General features: G+C 36.5%; 1 protein-coding gene across 2 annotated transcripts in view; it reads left to right on the top strand.

Annotated features, from left to right (window-relative positions):
* Positions 1 to 19,300, top strand: part of itpk1a (inositol-tetrakisphosphate 1-kinase a) — an 85,884-nt gene that overhangs the window by 13,825 nt on the left and 52,759 nt on the right. For both annotated transcript variants that reach the window (XM_088924539.1, XM_088924541.1), the window contains exon 3: positions 3,311 to 3,335. In XM_088924539.1, coding sequence (XP_088780665.1) covers positions 3,311 to 3,335 — 25 coding nt within the window. The remainder of the gene's footprint in view (positions 1 to 3,310; positions 3,336 to 19,300) is intronic.

Raw genomic sequence — 19,300 nt, forward strand, 5'->3', positions numbered from 1 at the left:
GTAGATGGAGCCAGGGAAAAACAATTACCCTTTTTAGTGTATGTTATTGTAGAAATTAAATATTTGTTAATTGTGAAAATATAAATTAGCTCTGAAGGTTTAACAGTGCAAGAAAGCACAGCCATCTTAATTGAAATCAGAATTCTCTTTGTATATATTAAGTCAGTGATGAGCTACAGATAGCTTACCACATGATGAGCCCTATACCTGCCAACTTTGATCATTGACAGTCTTATACATGTTTCCTGCAAAGGATACATTTCTGGGTTCTTTACCAGAGCTAATTAATTTTTGCATTTCCACATTTCATAGCAGATTGTTTACTTTTAAAAGCCACCATAATCCTGAAAGATACCTGCTCTTGAATTTTAAATATTTAGAAGTGCTATTCAGTTTACATTTCGAGGACCCAGGTTCATATACTATGTTTGAATCAGCTTAGTTCAAATCAACATCTGATCCCAGTTTTGCCTTGCCTTACCTTGCCTCCCATACTCAGTTCTTACTGAGAGACTGAGAGGGGACAGCGATCTGGAGCTTGAAGAAGTGTCTGGTATGTTGACACTGGGCCTTGCCAGTTGCCATAGTTGTTTGGTAAAGTGTAAAAAGACTTCATCATCAAGGTTTCCTCTTTCGGCATAGCCAGCAGTTTGTCGGAAGACGAGGAAGCCCACAAAACGTTTATTAAAATTAAGTTCAGAACTGGTGAGGTCTAGGAAAGAGAACCTTTGGAAAAACATCAGCTTGGCAAAGGCAAATATTTTAGGCACAGTGAAAACTTTAAGGTCCCATGGTCTTACATATTTTAAAATACTAGCAGACCTAACACTACAGTATTAAATGCCCACTAAGGGAAAAACCTGAAATAAATAAAACTGCTGTGTTCAGTAGTTGGGGATAGTACAGACGGGAGTTTACACAACAGTACCTGACTGCTGTACATTAGCCATCAGTCCCTTTGTGCATTTAACTGGAGAAACTAGTACCGCTCAATAAAATTAAGCAGTGATAACACTCAGAACCATTAATGTGTTGCCTTACTCTCTAGAACACCCAAACTGAATAAGATATGCTAACTTTGGGTACTAAAAGATCTTTTTGTTTACATTTAATTGAGATTTTACTCTTTCTTTACTTTTTGGACATAAGTGTGATTTAGATGAATCCCAGGATGAAAGCTTTAATATCTTGCAGGTTCCTTCAGTAGGATCTAGGAAATAGCAGAAGGGATTTTTGCAATGTATTAGTCTTCTTATTTTAATGTAATTTTCCATTTTTTTGGACAGCAAAATGAATGTGTTGGTGTTGAATGCATGAAGAAGATATCAGATTGATAGTCAGTGTTAGATAGACAGTGAAACATCAACAGTATTCATCTGTTAGCAGTAGCAATGACTTAAAAATAAAGTGCTGTACAGAGACCAAATACAATGCTCATTTTCTTGGAAGTTATCAAATGGCTCTTTAGTCTAAATTCAGTAGTCCAGTTGTCTCTACGTGGGTGGTATTCTTTTGGGGGTAGATTACATTGCTGTTCAAATTTGTCTGTATGATGGAAATAAAAATTGATAGTTGTAGTAGTCAAGCCATATCCCCTGGCAAATGATAATTTCAGACCGAGGAGGAAAACAAAGCTAACTTCACATTCCAGATTAAAAAACAACCATTCTGTGGTATCTGAAGCTATACTGTAATGCAGCTCTTTTCATTTATTTTAACGTTCTGAACTTCTTGGGTTTGCTGTCAGCAACCTAAAGACTGTTATTCAACAGCTAGAGAGTTGAATTCTGCTAAGTTTTTGGGTTGCTAAGTAACCCTTTTGCTAAGCTGCCTCTCTATTCCTTTCTCCCTCTCTTTTGCTTTCAGAAGTAACTGATTTTCAGCTTTGGAGACAGAGTAACTATTCTGAAGCAGTTGTTTGGATAAATGTATGTAAGCTTCAGAAACATTAGTAGCGTGTGAATGATGATTGTTTTTGCTGTAGTCATTTTTTCTGAAATATCCATCCGTTCCAAATCTTAAAATCCATTCCTATTTATAGCAGCTGTTAAATATCCAACACCCAACAATCACTACTTTTCATCCTGCAATTCCATTCCACTGTAAAATCAAGAAGCCAGTTGGTCAGAGAAATTCATCCATTTCTTAATCCTAAACTCTCATAGATCCTACCTGATCTATACCCAGTGCCTAAAATATCCTGTCCTCCTGAAAAATCTGCCTGTGGACTGAATGGCTGGACATTGCCTGTAGTAGACTAATTCTTTCTGATTTCCATATCCAATTCCTACTTTTTATTCTTTGAGCTGCTTGTTTAGTAATGTTGTATGCAAGATGCAGAAGAATAGAACATCATGATGGTTTTTAGCACTGACACAGCTTGGTTTTTATTTTGTTTTTTAAGCTCAAGATTTTTTTCAGCACTTTGTTGCAGGCAAGTCTGTTGTGAGCAAATAAAGTTTATAAATCAGTGCAGTCTCACTGGTGGAAGGAATAATTTTTATTATCACTAATGGAGAAAAGTTCAAACCAAGGGCATTTTAACACCTAAATCATCTTAAAATGTTTGGAATTATGGTTTATGTGCAGACTGGCCTTTTTAGGTGACAAACATGCCTGTCAGGAATGAATGAAATCAGGTTACATTTTCTATTTTACATAGCTTTTTTTGATGTAATACAACATACATTTTTACAGTATACTAGTGTACTAAATGCATGCCAAGTTCTTTCTTTACAGTGGTTTGCATACCACATAGAAAATTAAAATACCTAAGCATTTCTTGAATCATTGTAAGTTCATGTTTAACATATGTCCCTTTGTTTACATCTTTTTAAGTGGTTATTAACATGGAATTTTTAATTAGCCTACATTGTTCCAAGGAATGTACATTGTTTTATGATTATGGTACAGTAAATCTAGCTTTTGTTGGGCAAAACTAAGTGAGTTATAAAGGGGTCTTATTTACGGCAGAGAAAGAGCTCCCTCTGTTCTAACACTAGACACTGACATTTCTCTACCCTTTAGAAAGGATGTAAGCTTTTGTAGAAGCATGCTAGATTCCTCTTGGCATTTCAACAAACTTACTTCTGCAGTGACTATTTGGGTCTACACTGGTAATGCATTTTTCTCTATTTTTGATTTGTGGTACTTTGTTTTTTGTCAAAGAGCAATTGTTCTTATTTGTAAATGGATGTTAAATTTCCTTTTTCTCTCAAGTGATTTTGGAAGTCTCATCTTGCAAAGTTCTTAAGAGTATTTTTCTGATATGGGTTTGGAAATTCATTTAATTTTTTTCTTTTTTTCACAGGAAGAGAGGAATAGAAGTGGTACAGGTGAGTACTTTTACAAGAACCTTATAATTAAGGAAAAGAAGTCAAGGTCTTTGTGGTCAGTTTGGTTTTGACATAGGGAACTCTGAAGTGCTGTGTGTATAACATTTCCTTCTTTTATTTCTATAACATGGGATTGCCAAAAAGGTGTGGGAGGTATTCATCTAAATGCATTTGAACGGTATTAAGCTAGCATAATTTAGTTGGCCTGGAAGAAATCAGGAGAAATAATCTGAAGTTAATATGTTGTTTGGTTGTGGTTGAATGGCATGAAACCACAACAATTTAACATAACATGCTTATGCCACAAAAACAAAATGTCAGCACCTTGTTTGTATCCGCACCACATCTTACGTATGATAACCAAATCTCTTACTAAGTATCATCAGTTGAACTTTTGTTTAGTAATCAAAGCAAAGGTTTTGTAAATTGAATATAGTTCTGTATTTCATACTTCATCAATTGTGAAGCCATTGATGGGGAAGCCCAAATATAATGGTCTGGTCAGGAGTGTCTAGTTGCTATAGACCTCCCACTTGCAGTGACTAATAGCATAAGGATACCCTCCTTACTAGTTTTGAGCCCCATTGAACATCTGTGGAATTTGTTGGGAAGCAAAGTGGCTCATAGACCAGTTAACAGGCACATGCTTGTCCAGTGTCTACTAGGGGAATGAGATTGAATCCCACAAGACAGCATCTTCAACCCCAGAGCAAAGCATGCAGTGCAGATACTGTACACAGCTTGTCTTGCCTCCACGGGTGGCCACACAAACACTTACCCTGTGACTTTCACAGTTGTACCCCTGTTGATCAGCCCTTGTGATGTCAGCATAATGAATGTACATACATGTTATGACCGTTCATTCAAATGGTAATGAACCTGCTACAGAAAGGTTATTAGAAAAATTAAAACTTGTGCATGTGTTGTAGTTATAAGTGATTTGAGTCTTTTGATGTTCAGCATATGTATTTGTTTTTCCATTGCAGATTGAGAATTATTGCACCACAATTTGTTGTTTTTTTTTTCCTGAGATTGCTGGTGCGACTGTCATGCTGTTAAGTTGAGGGTTTACTCTGGTTTTGTGAGGACTGTTGGTTGGCATGGAAGGGGCTGTCTTTCAGCTTCCCTGACGTCTAAAGCTGTGACCTTTATTAGGTGACATCTCTGAAGCACCGACGGTCTCCGCTCAGTAAACCGAGAATCCTTTTAACCTGCTTTGATGGGAGAAAGAGCAGCAGGGCAGCTGTTTTAACCTTCCTGTGCCAGAGTCCATTATGCTTGGAGCAAAGGCTCGCACTTATAGATTCTGTATTTGAATAATACATTTTACTGGAGAGCTGTATGTCTTGAAGTTACTGAGGTTTAACTGATCATTTCAGCAGACTGCTTTTATTTTATACTAATGCACTCAAGAACGTCAAAGCAGCTATTACACCTTACAATATATCATTTCAGGTGCAATTAAACTGAATATCACACATTGTTAAACCTAGAACATAACAATGGTCTCCTTATCCTAGCAGTTGTGTGTCCTGTGAGAGTGAGTAAAACATTTAAAGACATAAAAACCTAGCAGAATTATGCCCACGTTAAGGGTAGTGATGTTTATCATAAAACACTACAAAAAAACAAATTTGTTAGCTAAAATTGTCTATTCTTTTATACTACTCATATTAGTTGTCTAATACATAATAATATTACTAACTCTGTAATATTTTATATAATGATACACAATTAATTAACAAATTGTTTAATTAATCTATTGATATGCAAATTTTCCGTTTTTAGTCTTAAAATATAGATGTCATAATGCCTATTGATATAACTTTAGACCTGTGATAAGATAGTTTATGATTACAATACATCATATGGTTGTAGGATGTTTCAGTAGTCCCATTGATCTGGAATGACAAATGCCTATTTGTATATATTACACATTTAACAGAATACAGTATTTATCTGTCTTAATGAAAATGCTATAATCTGAAATATAGAAGAAAAACAAATAATGCACACTTTATTTTTACTTTAAGACGTTCAAGGAAGTTTAGTTAGTAATATTGTGAAGCTAGTAATAATGAAAATTATCGAGTTTTTTCTCCACCAGGGACAGACCGTATGTATTCTGTTAAGTGTATGATATTATGGTATTTGAAATATAATAAAATTGTAATGGCATTTATGCACATCCAGTGACATTTGATTTAGCTGGTATGAAAGTGTAGCACTGATGTTTTTAATAGATTTTTATGGTTTTATGGCTGAATATACAATTTTAATCAACTGTACGCTATTAAAAAGCATAAAATGTAAAATGTTTAAGTATACAAGTTGCTGTTTAAGATGTGGGAATTTTTCAGTTGTTACCATTGTATGGCATACATTTTAAGGGTAGAGTATGTGCTTGACTGTCGGAAGATTTAAGTTATTTTGCCCTTCTGTATTATTCAGGAAATATCTTCAGTTTCCTTTAGTTATGAAGAATACTTTTTAAAGTACGTTCTGGATGGGGAAAATTATGTGAAACACAAGTCCCAACAAACGTGTACTCTGAAGAATGGACTTTCTGAATTCAGGCAGACTGTTAGTTTTCTGTTTTATTTAACAATGTTACATTTATTTAGAGCATTTAAGTATCAGAATGATTTCAAGGGCAAGAAATTAACTTATGTTGGTAACAGGATGGAAAAACAAAATGGAGAGACACAGACCCATTAACCATGACTTGGTGTTTGACATTATAGACATAGGGTCATTGGAAATTAAAATATACTATCAGGGCTGAAGGAAACATTACACTGTTTCAGAATTATGATATCAAAACAGCAAGTTTTTTATTTAAAAGCATAAAGATTGCAAACAAAGGCTACGACCATCTTGAACTCAGAATTTCAGATATATACCTTTGTCCTCATTATTTTCTTGTACCATTTATGGTCTATAACATATTTCTAGCATATGTTTTAAATGTGGATTCATTGTCGCAGCTGCTCTTGTAGTGTTGAGTAATTTTATTAAGTTACTTGAGGGGAGCCTTTTCTACCACTGCATCATTTACGAGATGACTGAACTTATAAAGTTTGTTTCTGCAAAATGTCTGCCACTTGTTGAGTAAACTGGAGCTTTTTTACCAAATGTACGATAGTAAAAAATACATAAATTTTCTCTTGTACTTCTAGAGTTATTCAGCTTACATAACGATAATGTTTTGAAAAATTCCCTGTACTTCACAGTGTGTCCCTTTAGTAATTGTAATTAAGAAGTTTACATACTGAACTATATATATGTGTGTGGGGGTGTATGTTTAAATATAAGAAAAAGGGTTATCATAGCTGTAAAATATATCTTGGCCCCGTCATTAGATTTTGGAGACAAATTTGTCTTTCTTTTATCATGAATAGGAAGACTTTCCCCCCCCTCCAAAGTTAGTTCATGCAGGGTTAAAATAGTTGCATTTTTTCCTGTCAAGCTTTATTTGTAGCTAAAATGCGCCACTCACATTTGTCTGATTTTGAACTTGTGAGTTAATGGAGTGGTAATAGCTCTCTCTCTGTGGGAGTTCCTACTCATTATCCGCCATTTTGGACTCTAATGAGCAGGACCCATACAATTGGTAATGTCTGGTTTTTCCAGATGTCTCTGTCCTGTTTGTCAGATAACATAAATGCAAGCTTTTTCTTGAAGTGTGTTGTAAGTTCTGTACCGCGTTACTTTTATTTTTATCAAATCATCACCAAAATATAAGGCTTTTTTGCCATGAAGACCTTTTAGGTTTCTCCTAATAAGTTCTGGAACAAAAGACTGTAAACAGGGTTTTAGTCAAAATTTCCTTTTATACAGCATTTTTATTCATTTGTTCAATTTTTTTGTTTTTTTGTCAATACTTGTTTAGTCCAGGTAGCATTGCTTAAAGTACTGTGCAGTTCTACTTGTGTCTGTTTGCAACAGAGCTTCATAAAGACAGGGACAGTACTGTATGAAGCTATTAATGATTCTTTGCAGCCATTTTTTTTAAACCCTTTGTTCACCATTTGCAAACACCACTTTGGTCTTGGCCAGTGGTTTATAAAAACTTCACACTCGCCTCATTATTTCAGAGCAAAATGTCCTAAGTCACGTGCATGGAGTTTCTTACCAAGTTGGAAGTGTGCATATGTGCTCTTTGTAAAAAAATCTCCTTTACAACTATGATTTTCAAATGTCATAAGAATTGCTTTGTAATTTGACTGTATCTTGTTAAATTGTGCAGTAGAATATGAATGTTTCTGTGTGTTTAAATACCTTAATTTGTAATAAAAATAATTGAAACATGAGTATTAGCGAGACCTTGAGAAGAAAGTACAAGACAAGAGAACCAAACTGGTCTCATCTGTGCTATGTTTGTGACTGTGATACTGTGATGTGACTCCCTAAATATTATCCGTTATGGGTAATTTATCCTTTAAATTATCCACGTGCTGTTTTGAAAATCATAAACTGACAAAGGAGCACAAGTAAATTATGACAAGTAGAACGTGACTCAGCTGTAGGGCAGTTAATGTCACGCAGTTGGCGAGTTTGGAGCATTCTTCCACTAACACGACAAAAAAAATGGTGTGAATTGTTTTGCTTACAACTTCATAAACCAAATCCTTCTGCTTTTAATGAATGAGATCTGATAAAGACACCAAATTGGCTGTAACTTGTGTTTTGAAAGCGGTACTAAGAGTGAGATTGAACAGATATTTGAAATTAGACCTACTACAAAGGTATGAAAAATGGATGGAATATACTGTTGTTTCACCTGGCACCTTGGTTATTAGATGCCATTCATATAATACGGATCTGTGATTCCTCTGGACTGCTCTTTAAGGCAAGTTTTCCCATGTCCTGGGAGTCCATTGACACACCATACTTTTTGTCCGTTCGGGCTAGTACTCTGTCTCTACTGTATGTGCTTCATAAATAGTTGGATTTTTTTTAGAGTATGACAAAGTCTCCCTTTATGGATGTCTTGCAATAATGGAGCCGCTTTTCAAAAATATATCTATATATGTATTTTGTTGCGTAGAGGTTAGACCACACTCAAATGGGAAGATGCCTTGGGAACCGTCCCAAAGTAAGCAGCACTTTGTTGTGTGGAGTGGGCATTGAACCCCTGGGAGGACAGCAGTTTATTTTAATTCACAGTCCATGACCTCTGTTAACACAAGTCTTTCCTTGGACGTTCAGTGCTCAGATTATTTTCAGGGGTGTTTTGTGACAGTTGTCAGTTGTGGTATGTAGTTTTGAAGTTGATTTTCACTCCAGGTTTAGGGATTTTTTGGCGTGCTCAGCCACAGTTAGATTAGGGACACTAGACTTGCACAGAGCCCCACCATATTAAAACAAACATCACCAAATACATAGATCTGAGTATGGTATTTCTTTTGAGTGTTAACTTGTTTGAAAGTTGCAGAACACTGGTTACAGTATCAAAGGTCCACTCTGTCCTCAGTTTTGCCTGGAGTTTTCTCCTTTTCTGTTAACATGCCTACAAAACCACCAGATGCATTTTTGAAATTGTCGGAATATAAAAGGTGAGTCAATGCCAGTCGGGGACATCACTGCACTTGTGAAAACAATGAAGTCTTTTGTGCCTGCCTTGGTGTAGTTAAATAAAGTGAGATGTAAAATTGTCACTTCCTATTTTGATACAAGAGAGCCGCAGTGTGGGGGAGGAAGAGAGAGCATAGAAGATGTTAATATACAGAGGAGAAAGACAGGGTAATTAGGTAACTTGCATGACCTGGGTTTGACGGAGTGAATTTTCAAAGCGGAAGTACAATATCTTAGTGGAGTGTTTAGTTTATGGGTTTTCTTTCTGGTTATTCATAGGAGGGTTGAGCACAGTGTCATGTCTGGACACATTTAATTTCTAAAGAAGAAATAGAACACTTTTTCTTGAGTCAATAAATCAAAAAAGGTGATGAATAGAAAGGTGGGATTAATGTAGCCTGGAGGCTGCTTTTGTGGTTTGTTTTTGTATGACACTTTGCGCAGTGTAAAATGAAAGTTAAATTTAATAATGATGTAAATCATTTTCACATAGAATGATGTTTAGTTCTAAAACTTGGGGAAAAGGATCAAAGCACCAGCCAAGAAGGAACAAAGTATCATGCCATACGCTGACATGCCCCATGTTTTGGACGAGATGCAGGCCCACATTCTCTCAGAGGATAGTTCGCACCTCCTGAGGGGCAGTGTCTCCTGTTGATAGTGCTTGCTTGATCACCAGTGTCCAGTGCAATGACCTGGGTGCTTTTTGCAGAAAGCTGAAGACCCCCTGATGCAATCAAATCCATTTAGCCGTGCTGTGCTAGTTTTGCAACACAGTCCACCATTTCTGCTATTCATCCATCCATTTTCTAACCACTTCATCCAATTCAGGGCTGCAGGGGAGCCAGGATGTATCCCAGCAAGCAACCAGTCCATCACAGGGCCGACACACAGATACAAACACCAGGGCCAGTGTTCCTGAATGCCAATTGACCCACCAAAGCACCCAGAGGAAACCCATGCAAACACATTGAAAGTGTATTCATTTCCTGTTGCCTTGGAAGAGCATTCAAATCCCTGACACCACTGCCTGGTAGGATGGTTCAAATGCAAAGACCTCCTGTGTCACGTACAGGAAGTTACTTCAAGTACGGTCCTCCTGTTACTGTTCGTGGCATTTTGATTTTAATCATTAGTTTTATAAAAATGATTCAGTTGGGCTACCCTTAAGACAGTAAATAAATTGCTGTTAAAAAAACGCCAATCAAAGGCCAGCAGTCTTGTGATGTTTATAGATGTATCTTTTGTAGGGCCTCCTGAGTGACCCATCCAGGAATGGTGCTCACCCAAGCTCAAGTTGAGTTCTCTGATCGCAGGTTTGAGCCTGCAGTGCTGTCGGTGACGTGTGCAGCTTTCCTCCCATTCAGCATTGAAACTTTAGTACAGGGCTGCAAAGCCTGTGCTGTGGCAGAAGAGTGGTGGTCAGGTCATTTGCAGTCATGGGGTTCATAGCTGCGAATCCAGACATAACAAACAGGCGGTCAGCTGTTCTAAATCAGGGGGGTGTAACAAAAATAAGTGGCGATTCTGTTCTTTTTTTAACGTAGACGGATCTTTTGTGAAAGCTCAAGTACTCTATCTAAAACGGTGTGGTGGAGGGGAAAGCTTTAGCTGTAAATTAAAAGTGGTTCTCAAGGTTAGTTCTTGCCACACATTGCCAGACATGCCATTTGCAGTCGGCAGGCTTGTGGCCTTCACTTTTGCAGTTGCCTTCTGAGAGACAGTGTCTGCAATGTGAGTTTAACTTGGTTCAGAACTCTTTTACTTATAATTTTGGAACATGAAGAATTTAAACACTCAAAAAGACTGCAGTGAAAAGGGGTATTTTAGAAGTCCATAGGTGCACTCAGATAAGCCGTATTATATACAAATTTAGGGATGGAAAAGAGGAAAATTATGTATTTGTATAGGTCTTGAGTCTTTGTACTGGAAAGTACAAACAACTGCACGAATTCATTCAGGATAGGTGCTAATGATGAAGAAAAATAAACCAAATGGAAGTATTTGGAATTTGAAGTACAAATGGATTTGCCCTTGGAAGCTGAAGGATAAATGGTTTGGAGGTTATAGTTACAGCACAGCCTTTTGGGTTGCAACTGCAAGAAGTCAGCTGTACCTTAGGGAAGTCATTATCAACTGTCGGATACAGAGTCCGCTTATTATTTGTCAACACTTGAACACGTCAGACATATCAGTTTAAGAAAACAGTGTTGAGTAAGGGGCTGATTTGAAATATCTCATTTCAAAGTAGAGTTACAGCACAAAAATAACGCATTCATCCAAAATATCTCTCCAGGATAAGGATAATTGTGGGGTTTTTTCCCTGTGCAATTTTTTAATTTTGAGTGTGAAAGAAAACCATGTGTACCATTGGCAAAAATAAGCAGAGCTCCATAAGATACACTTACTGTCTGGTCTTGATCTCCTAAGTCTGCAAAAACAGGGCTATGGGTTTGTTTTTTTTCCTTTTTTCACCTTGACTAAATTAACGAATAGTTAAATGATTGAATGTGAACATGCTTGTGTAACAGGTTCTTTTAAGAGCCCATTTACATATTAATAACAGTTCCACAGAAAATCTCTGTGAAGATGTTAACACCTTTATCTCCCTCCTCCCTGTATCATTGTTTTTTTGAGGCTTTTCACAGTACTTTTATTAGTCTTGTTCTTAATGTCAGGTGTTTCTTTGGAAACAGAACACTAAAAACATTTTTTTTAAATGTGAGGACTTAATTCATTGTATACCCCCCTGGTCAGTAGTCTTAAAGCTTCAGTTTTACTCCAGTGGTTGAATGTGTTTTTTGCCTTATACTGTGTGAGGGTGGGGTTCTACAGCATATTGTATAATGAATACATTTAAACATTAATCCTCCGCGTTCTGGCCTCCAGTGCCCCCATCCAAGGGAACAGTCAGTATCTGCAGACACATTTTGGAGGAGAGACATACAAGCCTGGAGGCAGTGTTAGTGATATTATTTTTATTCTTGGTAACTTGAAGTAATCTAATTGAAATATTTATATGTGGGTTTTTTAGTTAACTGGCTTTTATGTAAAGTTACCAAGATGGCCTTTTTTAGAGCTCTAATAGGCTGTGAAAACCTATACAGTTTTGGATGTTTAAACATGCATTAGCATAATAAAATGTTACATATCGTCTAATTGGCAGTTTCATGTGCTCTTTGGTTATACAGTATATGCCTATGGCCCAAAGGCTCTGAGAGGTGGTAATGAGGATGTAGGGGTGGTATTTTGCCACAGTGCAGGGCATGCAATAAAATAAAACAGTATGGTCTTGAATTCTTGCTGAAGTGGGCAGGCACCATCACAATATTCCCAGGAGTGAGTGGTCCAAAATATTGTGGGTGCTGGTGGGATTGAGGTGGAGAAAATTGTCTCCTGCAGAGCCTTAATCCATGGGGCACTCGTCATATTCTCTTTTCATAAGAAAGCCATTATATGAGCTGCATGTAAATGTGCATTGTCCTGCTGGAATGATGTTTCATCACTTGGGCTAAATCAACTCTGTCATTGACTGTTGTATAATCTCAAGATCCCCCTATCAATCTGTACCCTCACTCAATTGTATTGCACTCAGTAACAAATGCTGCCTTAAATATGACACCACAATGAGTTTATCAGTTTCCTCTTTTTTAATTTTCTAATGTTTCTTTTCATTTGTGTATTTGCATGTATTTAACTCACATCCCTGTCTTTTTGGAGAGTTTGTCATAAGGTGCATTTGCAGCCATTTGGGTATGAACAAATGAAACCACTCAGCGAGAATTTGTCCTTTAATGGTTTGAAGGTGGTGAAGAGCAATTCTTGAAAATCCAGCAGTATAATTCAAGAAACAAAAAAAATTAAGTGGGGAGTACACTGGGACTAGTTTTACATTTTTGTTTTGTTTTGTTGCAAGGGTCTCACATAAGGAAATGTATTGTTTTAACGTTTTTATCAGAGAACTTCTAATAACCCCTTTAAAAGGAAATTGGTTCAAAGGGATTGAAATGTATACAGGTTTATGGTCAACTATAGGGGTTCTCTTCCAATTTCACTTTAAATGGCCTTTAATTCAATTAAACGTGCAATACGAAGATAATCTTCCCTAGTCACACTGAAATGTGTCTGTTCCTAGAGTACATTTGTGCTACTTCTTTCTAGCACTTCTAGATTTATGCCTGGGTGCCTGTAATAGCAGGTTACTTGCAGAAACAAGGAACATGCTTTTTCCTGTCCTCATTTAGGTGGCAGAAAATGGTGATATAATAGATGATTAAGGGATACAGTTCAGTTGAGCATGATCTGTCAAGAAACTTCTTAACAATTGTTCAACCAGAGACAGTTGAGGGCAGACACAAGCTGATTTAAGGGGGATTTCTTATTATTCTAGGTTTTAAACTAGAGGTTGTCCAATCTTGGTCCTGGTGGGTCTGTGGGTCTTTTTAAAGCAGCAGCACCTGAAGAGCTGGGAGAAGCTGTTGAACTGCTCCAGCAAAGCCGGTAACTAGCTGGTTTATCTCAATTAAAAATCTGCAGACACCCCATCCCTCCAGGACCAGAATTGTAAAGACCTGCAAAAATGCATTTTGACTTGGCTGGTAGCAATTAAAACGTTGAGGAAATTGTTCAATCACAGAAATGAAAAGGTCGCATTCCCTTGAATTTCACTCTACATGTTCCTTTCTGCTGATGGGTGAGGAAATAAATATCTCCTGACAATCTGACACAGGAAGGCTGTCGAGAGTTACATCTCCTTAATGTGATTAAAACTGTAGTAATTGGTACAGCTACAGTATATAAGGGAATTTACTTCTTTAAATATAGAGATACAGAAATTTATATATTTCTCTATAGTATATGTTGAATAAAATACTATCCACAAACAATGAGGAAACAAACTGTAAAAATATACCATTGGCTTTTCTGTGAGAAGACCATTTGAATTAGACAACCCAGTAACAATCGGGCAAAAAATGAGACAAGGCCATTAGACCCATCTTGCCCATTTGGTAGTTAAAGAATTGTGAGATTACTTAAAATGAAGAGAAAAGGAAGGAAGTATACCTTGTTAATGATTTTCTGCTTTGCTTTCACCATTATCTGCTAAATTTGAGATGTTAAATTGGAGAATTAAACCTCATTAAACTAAACTCAGCCTGCTCACAACCAGCCTCTGTATTCAACATACACAAGACAATAAAAGTTTCAAAATAAACCCCATGGAATTTTTTGTATTACATATTTCAATGCCAGTTTTTTAAATGCCAGTTTTATTTTGAAATGGAATCTTTGCAGTGGGTTTGAAAAGCAATTCCCCTTGGAAAACGGATATTTGACTAGGCAAATGCAATTTAAAGGCCACTTTAAGTTGTGGTGCTGATTAACAGCGACAGTGTTTTCAAACGCTTGACATCTGTCCATCACCTGTGGCAGTAAGGATAATGCTAACATATTCCTGGAGCACGTTTATGCCATATTAAGCTTTACAGACAACAAAGGTTAATCACACATGACAAATTCAAGTGCTCCAGGATGTGACCTTGAGCTAGACTAGGAGACTGTTTGCCTCCCTTTCAAAACTGACAGAGGACTCCAGACATTTCTGACTCTGGTCTTTTTCACCCATCATGCTACAATTGTCTCGTCTTACCTCGTCTTTGGATAATAAGTACTAAATGTGCTCGTGGCAGCTTGGAAGCTACTTGAATCGTTTTAGTTCGCTCAAGTTGGGTCTACCTGCAGTAGCATTTGGTTTGTCAAACCAGGAATGGATAATATTTTCGAGAAAAAGTTTCCTGCAAAATATTTTAAAACATAAATGAATTAGTGTTTTATATAGTGATACTTAAATTTGAGTATTTGTCAGCCCCAATAAAACATTCTTACATCCTACAGGATCTAAAGTCATAGAAACATATTAAGAGAAGGTGAATTCTAACTTGTAAGCAAGGATTCTAGATGGATAAATCAGGAACTGATTTTTAACAAAAGTTTTTTTTTGTTACAAATGTTTTTCACCAGAGACTGAAAAAAAGTCCATGTATTTATTTTCACATAGTGCTTGTACCAATTTATTTTAAACCTGCCCGTGAAGCATATTCATAGTTGAAGGAAATGTAGAAAAGTGTACCCTGTTTCAGTTTGATTCATTGCTGCTTGAATAATAATAGCTCAGCTTCCCTAAAAGTTCGGCAGGGCAAACATCTGTCTGGAAATTTATGACTGAAAATTGTTAACCCATAAGCCAATGCCCAGATTACGACATTAAGAAGAATTTCTTGCCAAGGAATGACTTTCTTATCCCCCATTTTGTATGCAGTCATCCAGTCTTGTCATAAAATAATTGGCGTTTACGTTCTAAGTTCAAACGGTATTTCTGTACTTAAAATACAAATTGAGTACACCTTAAGTGTTTATTTAGTGGTTTCCTTTTTCTAAACATGTCATGGCACATACTGAAAACAAAGAAATTGCCCTATTATGTTATGTTATAAAGCCTGTATCATGTTTCAAAATCAAAGCCAAACAAAACCCCAAAACATAAGAAAACTAATATGGAGCCTTTTGAAGCTGTGTAATTCTGTGTAATTAGGAGAGGAGAGTGTTTTCTAAACCAGTACAGTTTAAACTGCACTTTTTCAGTCCTTATCTGAAAAATTTACTGTTTGGGAAATTTACTGTGAAAAGGTTTCATGTTGTATTTTCCAGTCCTACAAGATGACATCCTATTTTTGGTGATTTTTTTTTTTACTTGTGTCTCCAGAGCAAAACAAAATAGCAACTTTGGATACCGGAACTTCACAACTGTATTGCAAAAGAACAAAAAAAACAATATACATTTCCTTTTTTTTAATTTTATGAGCTTGAGATGGGGCTATGAATAGACTTACTGTATACATTTGTGACTATATTTTACGTATGTAGAAAGTAAATATGATCTTGATTTAACCTAAAACTCTCTGACAGATATTGCTACATTAATACTTCATAATACTGTGCTAAAGTAACACATTGAAACATTTAGATTAAATGTAGGTAAAAAATGTTTCCTTATCTCATCCTCTTTCATCTCAAAAGAATCTCAAAGAGTTTCAAATGTATCAGTGATTTACATATGCTATGTAAATGCAGTTGAGTTGGTATATGTGCATTTCAATATTTATGGCTAGCTGCTCTAGTTCATTTGTGGCCCTGTAATTAATGTTTTTATACTGCCTTGACTGAATATTATAGCCTCTGGTGGGTCAGTCCAGGCTGCAGCACAGCATAGTGTTTCCACTCAGTATTACAGAAGTCCATGGAGACGTGGGACCACTCACCTGGCAGTTTTGGACACCTCTCTGATGTTCCAAAACACCCCATACATGCTCTTGTGCCCAGTGGGACTGAAATCCCAATACTTGTGTAATATCGCTTACAAGCCTACAGCACACTGAAGGTAAAGTCCTGGTCTGTCTGTTATGCTATGCTATGACATGCTACTGTCTACAAGATGAGTTGCTCCTATGGAACATAGTGTTCTCTGATATTTTTGCAGCACTGATGTATATCTAATTACTATGTCAACATGAAATTAACCTCTACTTGTTCTCTTGAAGGTTATGTGCTGTAGCTGTTCCCTAGTCTAATATGTTTACACACATAGTGCTTGTAATGCAGGGATATATGAACAGAATGCTTTTCATGTGATGAAACATTTAAAAGTTTTCTGCACCAGACATTTTCATACTTTATTGGAGAGATTCAGAACTCAGTAGCTGGTAATTTGAAGAATGTTGAATTCCTAAGCAGGTCTTATCCTGTAGCTCTTGTGGTAGGGCTTGTGGCTGGGTTCTCTTCTTAGACGTGATCTTCTTACAGAAGATTAAGATTTATTTTCACTATTTTCTAGTAAAGCTCCCTGTGCCACAGTTTTTTTTTATCAAATTAGTCTGGCAGAAGTTTAAATCTATTTTGCTGCTCATGGACAAGAGCGAGTTAGAGCAAATCCAAATTCCGCTGTAGGAAAACACTCAACTCTGATGAGTTCTACCTGTTGCACAACATGCCTTCCAGCTTATTCAATGGATGAAGCTTGATCCCGAAAATCCTGGAAATGAGAGCTTTGGTTGCCAAAATGACTGAATGCAAGTCTTTGATTGTATGTCGTGACGTTGTTTGTGAACCGCAGTTTAGCGGTATACACACGGTAAGCTGTAAGCTTTAAGCAGTCCGTCGTGTGCAGAGGCTCAAAGAGGTAAAGCAGAGGAAGGATGGAGGTGGGACAATTAAGCCATGTCAGCTCCTCCTAATTGTGCCAGAGCATCTCACTTCCACTGGCAGAGGGAGTGCGGTCTTGCATTTTGAAATGATTTTTCTCTTGCACAAAGAACACAAGAAAACAAATCCTGGACAGCTGGAGAAGCTGGGCTCTCTTCCCTGCATTATTTAATATGTCCTTTTTAGTTTTGTGGAAATCCTGCTGGTCCCCTATTACAGGGTGAACATATCTATTCACTGAATACTCTGATGACTTGGGCAAATGTGAGGCAGTAGTGTAAGAAGCTGGTAAGCTTTTTTTTAAAGCTTCAGTACACTTGAATAGAAGTTTTTTTGTGTTGTTATTTTAAGAACAGAAAACCGTTTTTTCCTCAGGTAATCAGAAACTCTGAAAATATGTAGTCTGTTTGTTAGTGAGAAAACAGTTCAAACAGACAAAGGACTCTATATTCAAAATATGTAGATATGTAACTGCTCATATGTAACAATGCACATTTAATAGCCTGTTTTGAATAAATGGCTCAAACATTTTAGGCAGAAATTCAGTTACCAGCTGTGTTGGTTGTATTTGTTATGGCTTTACAGAATTCGTTACCACTCTGTAAAGCAAATAGAATTGTGCATGCACTACGTGAACCAGGTTAAGATCTGTTTAGTAACATTAAAATATAATAGTAAATATTTAGGGTAACATTTTGTTGTAATGTCAGTGTCTTGCTTTATGTCTGTGTTATTTAATAAATGTGTCATTGGCACAGTGAGTAACAGTCCTTTATGATTAGTCCTAATCCTAGAGGTAAATGAGAAAATAGTGGCAGTTCTTGGCACTTTGATGTTGCCACAGATCTCGGAGTGTGATTCAGAGATGTCATCCTTCCCATAAAACTCAAAAAAAGACTGGCCACAATCTGAAGATGGCTTTGCTTTGTGTTCGACAAACAATACGAACCTTACTGACCCACATTTAAAACTGATGGCTCAGAAAACAAAATGTCCCACAAAGTAGAATGTGGTTTAAAAATATGCTGATTAGCCTACTTCTTTCAGTTGTCTTGCAGAGGCTGGGCAAATTTAGATGGGAGTTTTTTTTGTTTTCTTAAGAGCAGGAAACAACCTTTTTATGTCATCTGTTCTTTGAAACCTGGGTAGTTTCATCTGGCTGGTAACAAAACATGGTACGTTTTGCTAAAAGGTGAAGATTTTTAGATTAAATATCATGTGCATTTTTTAAATTTCAGATGTGTGTATAATATTAGGGTACTGTAAAATACAATCTGAGTTAATCAGATATTTGTAGACATTACACAGTAATATAAATCAACCATATGGAAAAATACAGAGTTTGTATATTGCTTATGGTGCCTTTTAAAATGACTTTCCCACAGTTTGCCAAACATTCTTTTTATCTTTCTCTGTTACGTATTACTGTAATGTTTTTGTTACTTTTTTCAAGCTTGACATGCTATATTTTAAAACATGACTGCATAAAGCTTATTTCATTTTTTTCCACCAATACCCTCAAGGGCTCTTGTCCATAGTGCTCATTTTTTATGTAATACTTTAAAGCTGCAGTTTGTTTTACCTCTGGTGGTGATACTTTGTTGATGGTTAAACAGTTTTTGTAACCACAGTGAAATCTTTGATGAATGATGTTTAAAATGAAAAAGGGTTCATGCATTCTTTGGTGTGAGTGTCAGCAGTGTTAATTGATCATTTTTGTATGTTCTGTGTAATACAGATTTGTCCAGTTTTAACTGCCAAGAAGCAGTCTAAACTCTGTCCAAGGTATGATGTGTGTACATATACTGTATAAATGTAACCTTTTATTCAAGAAAAGGGCCCCTATGGGATAATTCTGAATCTTATGTTCTTGTATGAACAAATCTTTTAGAATACAAGTAATTTATGTTATAGAGAAATGCCTATAAAAATTAATACAAATAAAAGTGGCCCATTTAAAGATTGGCAATAACATAAACTGTCATTAATGTTTAATTATAATATCCCAAAGCACTTTACATATAGGAGCTGGCCGACAGCACCTACTGTACCAAGTGTAGTACCCATTATTTGTCAGCAGCTCAGCTCCACTACAGAGCAGATTACGTGGAGAAATGAGAAACGTCTTA

Source organism: Atractosteus spatula, chromosome 9 (genome assembly GCF_055471065.1).
Source record: "Atractosteus spatula isolate fAtrSpa1 chromosome 9, fAtrSpa1.hap1, whole genome shotgun sequence".
Classification (NCBI taxonomy): domain Eukaryota; kingdom Metazoa; phylum Chordata; class Actinopteri; order Semionotiformes; family Lepisosteidae; genus Atractosteus; species Atractosteus spatula.